Consider the following 10,811-nt stretch of genomic DNA (forward strand, 5'->3'; position numbering starts at 1 on the left):
GAGAGAGAGTGAGAGAGAGAGAGAGAGAGAGAGAGAGAGAGAGAGAGAGAGAGAGAGAGAGAGAGATTTAAGCAAGAAGAATAAGACAACAAAATGTCAGTAATATTAAACAAATGTATGTTAACATATTCAAGATAAAAAAATACTGAACTTATCATTTTTGTCACCGTATAGTTCAACTTGTGCTTAAAGTATGTGTATATATATATACATGTATTTACATGTCTTATATATGTATATATTTAAACATTATTTTCCCTCATAAAATATTCCCAACCCTTGACTTTTTCCACATTTTGTTGTGTTACAGAATTTCATAGAATTACTTACGTTTAGATTTTACTGGCATACCCACAATAACTCATAATGTCGAAGTAGAATAATGTTTTTTTTTAAATGGTTTTATTAAAAAATGAAAAGCTGAAATGTCTTGAACCCCTTTGTTATGCTTAAATAAGTCCAGGAGTAAAATCTTACTTAACAAGTGACATAATAAGTTGATCAACTCACTCTGTTTGCAATAATAGTGTTTAAAGAGCAGTAAAATAAGAATAGAGAATATATAAAGGGGGGTACCCGTACAGAGTCAATGTGCGGGGGCACCGGTTAGTTGAGGTAATATGTACATGTAGGTAGAGTTATTGAAGTGACGATGAATAGATGGTAACAGAGAGTAGCGGCGATGTAAAAGAGGGTAGACGGGGGGGCAGGTCTCTGACCTCCTCCCTATAGGCTGTCTCGTCGTTGATCAGGCCTACCACTGTTGTGTCATCACCAAACTTAATGAGGGTGTTGGAGTCATGCCTAGTCGTGCAGTCATGAGTGAACAGGGAGTACAGGAGGGGACTGAGCACGCACCCCTGAGGGGCCCCCGTGTTGAGGATCAGCGTGGCAGATGTGTTGCTACCTACCCTCACCACCTGGGGGCGGCCCATCAGGAAGTCCAGGATCCAGTTTAGAGGGAGGTGTTTAGTCCCAGGATCCTTAGCTTATTGATGAGCTTTAAGGGCACTATGGTGTTGAACGCTGAGCTGTAGTCAATGAACAGCATTCTAATGTAGGTGTTCCTTTTGTCCAGATGGGAAAGGGCAGTGTGGAGGGCAGTAGAGATGGCATCATCTGTGGATCTGTTAGGGCGGTATGCAAACTAGAGTGGGTCTAGTGTTTCTGGGATAATGGTGTTGATGTGAGCCATGACCAGCCTTTCAAAGCACTTCATGGCTACAGACGTGAGTGCTACGGGGCGGTCGTCATTTATGCAGGTTACCTTTGTGTTCTTGGGCACAGGGACTATGGTGGTATCAAAGAGTAATATATTTCATACACTAATTTCACATTTCCACAAACTTCAGTGTTTCCATTCAATTCATTATATTATAATTACATATCCTTGCTTCAGGTCCTGAGCAACAGGCAGTTAGATTTCTGTCATTTTAAGTGGAAATTGATAAAAAGAGGCTTTTTGAAAGACTACCTCACCTCTGTATCCCACACATACAAGTATTTGTAAGATCCCTTAGTCGAGCAGTGAGGTTATCCAATGTCTCGCAAAGTAGGGCACCTATTGGTGGATGGTTAAAATATAATTCATAAAAAAAAACAGACATTAAATATCCCTTTGAACATTGTGAAGTTATTAATTACACTTTGGATGGTGTATCAACACACCCAGTCACTACAACGATACAGGCGTCCTTCCTAAAACAGTTACCGAGTTTAAATGGCTGTGATAGGAGAAAACTGAGGATGGATCAACAACATTGTAGTTTCTCCACAAACCTAAATGACAAAAGTGAAAAAAAAGAAGGAAACAGAATACAAGTATGCAAAAAACATCTGGTTTGTTTTGGTTGCAAATCCAATACAACACATAGTGGTGGCTGCCTCATGTTATGGGTATGCTTGTCATCTTTAAAGGACTGGGGAGTTTATCAGGATAAAAAAAAAATGGAATGGAGCTAAGCACAGGCAACATCCTAATACTAAAGAATAATGGGCAAATGTAGCCCAATTCAGGTGTGGAAAGCTCTTAGAGACTTACCCAGAAAGACTCACAGCTGTAATCGCTGCCAAAGGTGATTCTACAAAGTATTGTCTCAGGACTGTGAATACTTATGTAAATTAGATATTTCTGTGTTTCCTTTTGAATAAATGTGCAAACATTTCGAAAAACATGTTTTCACTTTGTGTAGATGGTTGAGAGAGAAAAAAAATCGATTTAATCCATTTTGAATTCAGTCTGTAACGCAAACAAAATGTGGTATAAGTCAATGGAAGGAATACATTCTGAATCCTCCGTATATTTAAAAAACACATATTTCCAAAAAAAGGCACCTCACAAATACCTCAGAAATAAATATATGTATATCTACAAAAAGTGGTATATAAATTCAATATATTATTAATATTATTATTAAAATAAATTGTCATTAAAACTATTAAATTAAAAATGATTAATAATGAATAATGTTATCGTACCCAAGTGGAGGCAAGGACAGTCAGGAAGACACAGAAGAAATGTAGTAGCTTCATCTCTCTCTCTCTCTATGCTGGTCTACAATACTGTTTCCTAGAGCCTCTGAAGCTTTATATTATCGGACTCTACTTGTTGACAAACCCTTTTAGTCCCAAATAGCACCTAATCCCTATAGAGTGCACTACCTTCTGTCAAAAGTTGTACACTACATAGGGAATAGGTGCCTTTTGGGACACAGCCTCAGGAGTTAGTCACTGATTGGCTATCTGGGGTTTCCAAACTGATTGATTGGCAGGCTTAGACAATCATTCCAGAAAGGTTGTGTCTGGGGTCATATTTATCAAGCGTCCCAGAGTAGTAGGGCTGATCTAGGATCTGTCCACCCCCCCCCCATCCCCTTCCCTGTCCATGTAATCGTATTCATTGTGATTAAAAAGGCTAAACTGATCCTAGATCAGCACTTCTACTTAATATACAATAATATATTAATAGACGCTTAATATACACTGTCCCTGGACAGGCTGGGTAGCTGTAAGGAGTAGAGGGGAGAAAATGAGAGAAGAACAGAGGAGGTATGTTTTTGGAATAAAAACACAGCCATTAATTAAGTAACAGTGTTTTAAAAAAAAAGTTTTTGCTTCTGTGTGGTTGTTGTTTGTCATCTCTTCTCTGACGGAGTTGACTTGACCCAGCAGTTCTTAAAGAGACTGTCCCTCTGTAGCCTGGTTCCGGATCTCTTGACCCAGCAGTTCTTAAAGAGACTGTCCCTCTGTAGCCTGGTTCCGGATCTCTTGACCCAGCAGTTCTTAAAGAGACTGTCCCTCTGTAGCCTGGTTCCGGATCTCTTGACCCAGCAGTTCTTAAAGAGACTGTCCCTCTGTAGCCTGGTTCCGGATCTCTTGACCCAGCAGTTCTTAAAGAGACTGTCCCTCTGTAGCCTGGTTCCGGATCTCTTGACCCAGCAGTTCTTAAAGAGACTGTCCCTCTGTAGCCTGGTTCCCGGATATCTTTTGACCCAGCAGTTCTTAAAGAGACTGTCCCTCTGTAGCCTGGCACGGATATGTTTTGACCCAGCAGTTCTTAAAGAGACTGTCCCTCTGTTTTAGCCTGCAAATAGAACAATATCTGTTCCAAGTGGGCCGGATATCTTTCTGCTCTCGCTTCCCTTCAACTCTATTTGCTCATTGTCACGACAGTACAAGCTAAAGACCTGGATCTACAGTCTGGCTCCATCAGGCTAGTCTTGATAATGTTTTGCACTGTGTGTATTTTTATTTTACCATGACACGTCAGTGTCATCACACCGCCCTATGGGACTCCAAATCACGGCCGGTTGTGATACAGCCCGGATACCGAACCGGGTCTGTAGTGCACCAGCACTAGAGACAGTGCCATATACCGGAGCCCCACACAGGACAGCAAATAGGAACAATATCTGATGTGTCCAAGTCACGGAGGTGACGGATCCGTATGCTTCCCTTCACTCAATAATTTGTCCATAGTACACTGTACCCTGAAAGCCCACGATTAAATATTGATTGCTAAATGATTAACTCTGGATCTACAGTCTGTGCTGCCCAATCTCATCTATAAAGACCAAACTGGTCTTGTCTCTCCTTTGATAATTTATGTAGACAATTTTGACATTCCTTTTGTATATATTTTTATTTTACCATGACACGTCAGTGAACAACAAATTCTTATTTACAATGAGCCCACCCAGCCAAACATTGTACGACGATGATGTCTTGTGCACCTCCTAGACCCTATGGGACTTGTGCTCTCTCCTAGAAATCATTGTATGCGGATGATGTCTTGTTCTATCTCCTAGACCAATCATTGTATGCGGATGATATCTCCTAGACCAATCCGGGGTCTGTATCTCCTAGACCACCAGCACTGATGAGACGCAGTGACCAATCATACCGGATGATGCTGCTATCTCCTAGACCAATCATTGACAATGATCTTATCTCCTAGACCCCAAATGATGTCTTGTTCTATCTCTAGACCAATCATTGATGCTGAAAAAGCATTCAACAGAGTGGAATGTCTGCATTATCAAGGTTTTATTTTGTTTTGTTTTGGATTAAAAAAACCATTTATAATTCACCAATGGGCAGAAGTGAAAATCAACATCCCAGTACTCAGCTCCCTTCCTGTTGTCCGAAGGGACAAGGCAAGGCTGTCCGACCAGTGTAGGGTTTTTGTTGTTGTTGCTTTGGTCATAGAATCCTTTGCCGCCATGATTAGATCACATGACCAAATGAAAGTAATTCCAATTGGAAAAGAGAATCATGTTAATTATCATTGTATGCGGATGATGTCTTGTTCTATCTCCTAGACCAATCATTGTATGCGGATGATGTCTTGTTCTATCTCCTAGACCAATCATTGTATGCGGATGATGTCTTGTTCTATCTCCTAGACCAATCATTGTATGCGGATAATGTCTTGTTCTATCTCCTAGACCAATCATTGTATTCGGATGATGTCTTGTTCTATCTCCTAGACCAATCATTGTATGCGGATAATGTCTTGTTCTATCTCCTAGACCAATCATTGTATGCGGATGATGTCTTGTTCTATCTCCTAGACCAATCATTGTATGCGGATGATGTCTTGTTCTATCTCCTAGACCAATCATTGTATGCGGATGATGTCTTGTTCTATCTCCTAGACCAATCATTGTATGCGGATAATGTCTTGTTCTATCTCCTAGACCAATCATTGTATTCGGATGATGTCTTGTTCTATCTCCTAGACCAATCATTGTATGCGGATAATGTCTTGTTCTATCTCCTAGACCAATCATTGTATGCGGATGATGTCTTGTTCTATCTCCTAGACCAATCATTGCTTTGAAGAGTTTGTTAAACTGTCTGACTATAAAGTCAATTGGTCAGAGATTATACTGAGATTATACCTATCTACCTTCAACACCAAACATTTACAAGACCAATTAAAATGAAAAATGGTCCTTGAAGAATATGAAGTACTTGTCAATAATACACTATACCCTGGACGCCTACATTAGAGAGAACATCCGAACATTAGACCCTGAAAGCCCACTGAAGGTCAGCAGACATTAGTCAGGCTCATGGTCCCGTCAATAGGTGGCCCCGCGACTTTAAAAATCAGTGTCACCCTCAGTCCAAATGGGAATTAAATTACCTATATGGCTAAAGAGTCAGGGTTAGTTTCTGCTGACCTGAATTCAGATCCCTCCCATAGACAAGGGAAGGGACAGTATGTTCTTGTGTAGTTTTTATTCTTACTTTATTAAAAAATATATATATATATTTTATATATTGTTATTATTATTTCGACATTGTTTGGAAAGAGCTCTCAAGGTAAGAATTTAACTGGACTGTTGTAGCCTGAACTTTGAAACTTCGACATTAAATAGTAATTCTACGCATCAGTTGGAAATAGGAGACTGGGTTGACTCAATGTAAAAGTGACTCAGTGACAATCACGACATCCTCAATCATGTTTTAAACAAGAAATTAATGAGGTCGACGACAACTTCAATCACCTATAGCCTCGTATATGTCTACATCTAGCCCCATCATGCGTCCATTTCCAAAACGACACAATCACCGGAGCGGACCGAAAATTGGCCCAACCTGGGTTCCTACACGGACTATTTTGGTCGTAGCACGAGTTAAATGTATCTTGAACTTCCAGAGTTGACTTTCTCGAGTTATTCAGGTTAAACTATTTTAATTACAATGTCTAATATCACCAATTTATCCCGTGTCGTCCACGCATTGAGGGTCCAACGGCTGACAAATTTTTTTTGCTTGAAAACACCCGCTTTTGCTTGCAACTTGGCGAGATTTCTGCACTCGAACTACTCGTCCAGCAGAACTTTCCCAAAGCATCGATTTGAATGCGCGACACATTACACCCCTTCAGCAAAGAAGGACACCGTTAGGATAGGATGCGCGTCCGGGTTTTGGGGAGATACGGCGGCCTCAGGTAAGATAGACCGCGATAGTTGTAGTCGTCGAGGCACATGACTTTTTCTCTATTCTAGCCAACTAGGACAGAGTTCATTCAACATTGACCTCAGAGACTCTAGGTTTGCGTTACAAATGGCACCCTATTCGCATGTAGTGCACTCCTTTTGGCCAAGACCCTATAGTGTAGAGTGCTATAGAATTAAGCTCTTATATTCATGTGTTATGTCCGTTTATGACAACATTAACTATCTATCTACAAACATTATCAATGGATATGATTATGGTTAGCTTGGGTCAATGGATTCACTTTTAGCAGATAAAGTATTTATGGAACTCCTCGCTCTCTGTCTGTCTCTCTCTCTCTCTGTCTGTCTCTCTCTCTCTCTCTCTCTCTGTCTCTCTCTCTCTTCTCTCTCTCTCTCTCTCTCTCTCTCTCTCTCTCTCTCTCTCTCTCTCTCTCTCTCTCTCTCTCTCTCTCTCTCTCTCTCTCTCAGTCCCCCAGCTGATATACAGTGGGCAGATAGACTACCTGGTGTTTGACTACCTCAGTGAGATCACCATGTCTCTCCTCACCGTGGCTAAGTCCAAGATGCCTGTGAGCTCATTACCTATCAATCATTAATTTTCTTGTCAATTACCTTTGATTCCCGGGCAAGTACCAATAATCACCAGGTCAAGAAGCCTGTGAATCCACCTATTCATCAGTAACCTATCAATAACCCATATTAGTTATCTAATCAATCTATTTCTTCTTCTTTCAGAATATGGGTTATGCCCCTGACTTTGTCCAAATAGCTATAGCTCCCTTTATACATGACATCCATAAGAAAGGTAGGACCTTCAAGTTGACCTTCCACATCAATATATTACTAGATCTGTTATCATGTTAACCTTCTACATCAATATATTACTAGATCTGTTATCATGTTAACCTTCCACATCAATATATTACTAGATCTGTTATCATGTTAACCTTCCACATCAATATATTACTAGATCTGTTATCATGTTAACCTTCCACATCAATATATTACTAGATCTGTTATCATGTTAACCTTCTACATCAATATATTACTAGATCTGTTATCATGTTAACCTTCCACATCAATATATTACTAGATCTGTTATCATGTTAACCTTCTACATCAATATATTACTAGATCTGTTGTCATGTTAACCTTCCACATCAATATATTACTAGATCTGTTATCATGTCAACCTTCCACATCAATATATTACTAGATCTGTTATCATGTTAACCTTCTACATCAATATATTACTAGATCTGTTATCATGTTAACCTTCTACATCAATATATTACTAGATCTGTTATCATGTTAACCTTCTACATCAATATATTACTAGATCTGTTATCATGTTAACCTTCCACATCAATATATGTGTGTGTGTTTGTGTAGGTATCCGGGTGGGTCATGTGTTTGTGTATCGGGTGGTCGGGTAGGTATCGGGTGGTGTGTGTTTGTGTAGGTATCCGGGTGGTCAGTAATGTGTGTTCCGGGTTGTTACTAGATCTGTTATCATGTCAACCTTCTACATCAATATATTACTAGATCTGTTATAAAGTATAAAGTAAAAGTATATGCCATTTAGCTGACGCTTTTATCCATGTGTTGTGTAAGCGACTTACAGTCATGTGTGCATACATTCTACGTATGGTTTGTGGTCCGGGTGGTCAGTAATGTGTGTGAATGAACCCACTAACCCTGGCGTTACAAGCGCCATGCTCTACCAACTGAGCCACAGAAGGACCACTAATCATGTTAACCTTAGGTATCAATATATTACTAGACGTCATGTGAAATGAATATTATGAAATGTGGTCAGTAATGTGTGTGTGTGTGTGTGTGTGTGTGTGTGTGTGTAGGTATCCGGGTGGTCAGTAATGTGTGTGTGTGTGTGTGTAGGTATCAGTAATGTGTTTGTATAGGTATCCGGGTGGTGGTGTGTGTTTGTGTGTGTGTGTGTGTTGTGTGTGTGGTGTGTGTGTGTGTGTATCCGGGTGGTGTGTGTGTGTGTGTGTGTGTGTGTGTGTAGGTGTCCGGGTGGTGTGTGTGGTATCCGGGGGTGGTCAGTAATGTGTGTGTCCGGGTGTGTAGGTATCCGGGTGGTCAGTAATGTGTGTTTGTGTGTGTGGTGTAAGTGTAGGTATCTGGGTGGTCAGGTATCCGGGTGTGTGTGTGTGTTGTGTAGGTATCCGGGTGGTCAGTAATGTGTGTGTGTTTGTGTAGGTATCCGGGTGGTCAGTAATGTGTTTGTGTAGGTATCCGGGTGGTCAGTAATGTGTGTGTATCCGGGTGGTCAGTAATGTGTGTTTTGTAGGTATGTGTCAGTAATGTGTTGTGTAGGTATCCGGGTGGTCAGTAATGTGTGTTTGTGTAGGTATCCGGGTGGTCAGTGTGTTTGTGTAGGTATCCGGGTGGTCAGTAATGTGTGTTTGTGTAGGTATCCGGGTGGTCAGTAATGTGTGTGTGTAGGTATCCGGGTGGTCAGTAATGTGTGTTTGTATAGGTATCCGGGTGGTCAGTAATGTGTGTGTATAGGTATCCGGGTGGTCAGTAATGTGTGTTTGTGTAGGTATCCGGGTGGTCAGTAATGTGTTTGTGTAGGTATCCGGGTGGTCAGTAATGTGTGTTTGTGTAGGTATCCGGGTGGTCAGTAATGTGTTTGTATAGGTATCCGGGTGGTCAGTAATGTGTGTGTGTATAGGTATCCGGGTGGTCAGTAATGTGGTATAGGTATGGTCAGTAATGTGTGTGTGTAGGTATCCGGGTGGTCAGTAATGTGTGTTTGTGTAGGTATCCGGGTGGTCAGTAATGTGTGTGTATAGGTATCCGGGTGGTCAGTAATGTGTGTTTGTATAGGTATCCGGGTGGTCAGTAATGTGTTTGTATAGGTATCCGGGTGGTCAGTAATGTGTGTTTGTATAGGTATCCGGGTGGTCAGTAATGTGTTTGTGTAGGTATCCGGGTGGTCAGTAATGTGTGTTTGTGTAGGTATCCGGGTGGTCAGTAATGTGTGTGTTTGTGTAGGTATCCGGGTGGTCAGTAATGTGTTTGTATAGGTATCCGGGTGGTCAGTAATGTGTGTGTTTGTAAGGTATCCGGGTGGTGTTTGTATAGGTATCCGGGTGGTCAGTAATGTGTTTGTATAGGTATCCGGGTGGTCAGTAATGTGTTTGTTTGTGTAGGTAGGTATCCGGGTGGTCAGTAATGTGTTTGTGTAGGTATCCGGGTGGTCAGTAATGTGTGTGTTTGTGTAGGTATCCGGGTGGTCAGTAATGTGTTTGTGTAGGTATCCGGGTGGTCAGTAATGTGTTTGTGTAGGTATCCGGGTGGTCAGTAATGTGTGTTTGTGTAGGTATCCGGGTGGTCAGTAATGTGTTTGTGTAGGTATCCGGGTGGTCAGTAATGTGTGTTTGTGTAGGTATCCGGGTGGTCAGTAATGTGTGTTTGTGTAGGTATCCGGGTGGTCAGTAATGTGTGTTGTTTGTAGGTATCCGGGTGGTCAGTAATGTGTGTTTTGTAGGTATCCGGGTGGTCAGTAATGTGTGTGTGTTTGTGTAGGTATCCGGGTGGTCAGTAATGTGTGTGTGTGTATGTATCCGGGTGGTCAGTAATGTGTGTGTGTATAGGTATCCGGGTGGTCAGTAATGTGTGTTTGTGTAGGTATCCGGGTGGTCAGTAATGTTTGTGTTTGTCAGTAGGTATCCGGGTGGTCAGTAATGTGTGTTTGTATAGGTATCCGGGTGGTCAGTAATGTGTGTTTGTATAGGTATCCGGGTGGTCAGTAATGTGTTGTGTTTGTGTAGGTATCCGGGTGGTCAGTAATGTGTGTTTGTGTAGGTATCCGGGTGGTCAGTAATGTGTGTTTGTAGGTATCCGGGTGGTCAGTAATGTGTGTTTGTGTAGGTATCCGGGTGGTCAGTAATGTGTGTTTGTGTAGGTATCCGGGTGGTCAGTAATGTGTGTTTGTATAGGTATCCGGGTGGTCAGTAATGTGTGTTTGTATAGGTATCCGGGTGGTCAGTAATGTGTGTTTGTATAGGTATCCGGGTGGTCAGTAATGTGTGTTTGTGTAGGTATCCGGGTGGTCAGTAATGTGTGTTTGTGTAGGTATCCGGGTGGTCAGTAATGTGTTTGTGTAGGTATCCGGGTGGTCAGTAATGTGTGTTTGTGTAGGTATCCGGGTGGTCAGTAATGTGTGTTTGTGTAGGTATCCGGGTGGTCAGTAATGTGTTTGTGTAGGTATCCGGGTGGTCAGTAATGTGTGTTTGGTATCCGGGTGGTCAGTAATGTGTGTGTTAGGTGTAGGTATCCGGGTGGGTGGTCAGTAATCAGTAATGTGTT

The 10,811-nt window shown here is 41.5% G+C and overlaps 1 protein-coding gene and 1 long non-coding RNA gene across 3 annotated transcripts in view; one reads left to right on the top strand and one right to left on the bottom strand.

Annotated features, from left to right (window-relative positions):
- Positions 1-2,779, bottom strand: part of fga (fibrinogen alpha chain) — a 30,801-nt gene extending 28,022 nt beyond the window's left edge. The window contains exon 1 of one of the 2 annotated variants that reach the window (XM_052459064.1): positions 2,479-2,644. In XM_052459064.1, coding sequence (XP_052315024.1) covers positions 2,479-2,532 — 54 coding nt within the window. In that variant the 5' untranslated portion in view covers positions 2,533-2,644. Of the gene's footprint in view, positions 1-2,478 lie in introns of both variants that reach the window. The other variant, XM_052459063.1, reaches the window with a different exon arrangement.
- Positions 2,780-6,070: 3,291 nt separating this feature from the next.
- Positions 6,071-9,574, top strand: LOC127906628 (uncharacterized). Its single transcript, XR_008062142.1, has 4 exons — positions 6,071-6,460; positions 6,939-7,039; positions 7,206-7,275; positions 9,562-9,574. It is a non-coding gene; the product is annotated as an uncharacterized LOC127906628 (long non-coding RNA).
- The last annotated feature ends 1,237 nt before the right edge of the window (positions 9,575-10,811 follow it).

This window comes from Oncorhynchus keta, chromosome 13 (genome assembly GCF_023373465.1).
Source record: "Oncorhynchus keta strain PuntledgeMale-10-30-2019 chromosome 13, Oket_V2, whole genome shotgun sequence".
NCBI classification, from domain to species: Eukaryota; Metazoa; Chordata; class Actinopteri; order Salmoniformes; family Salmonidae; genus Oncorhynchus; species Oncorhynchus keta.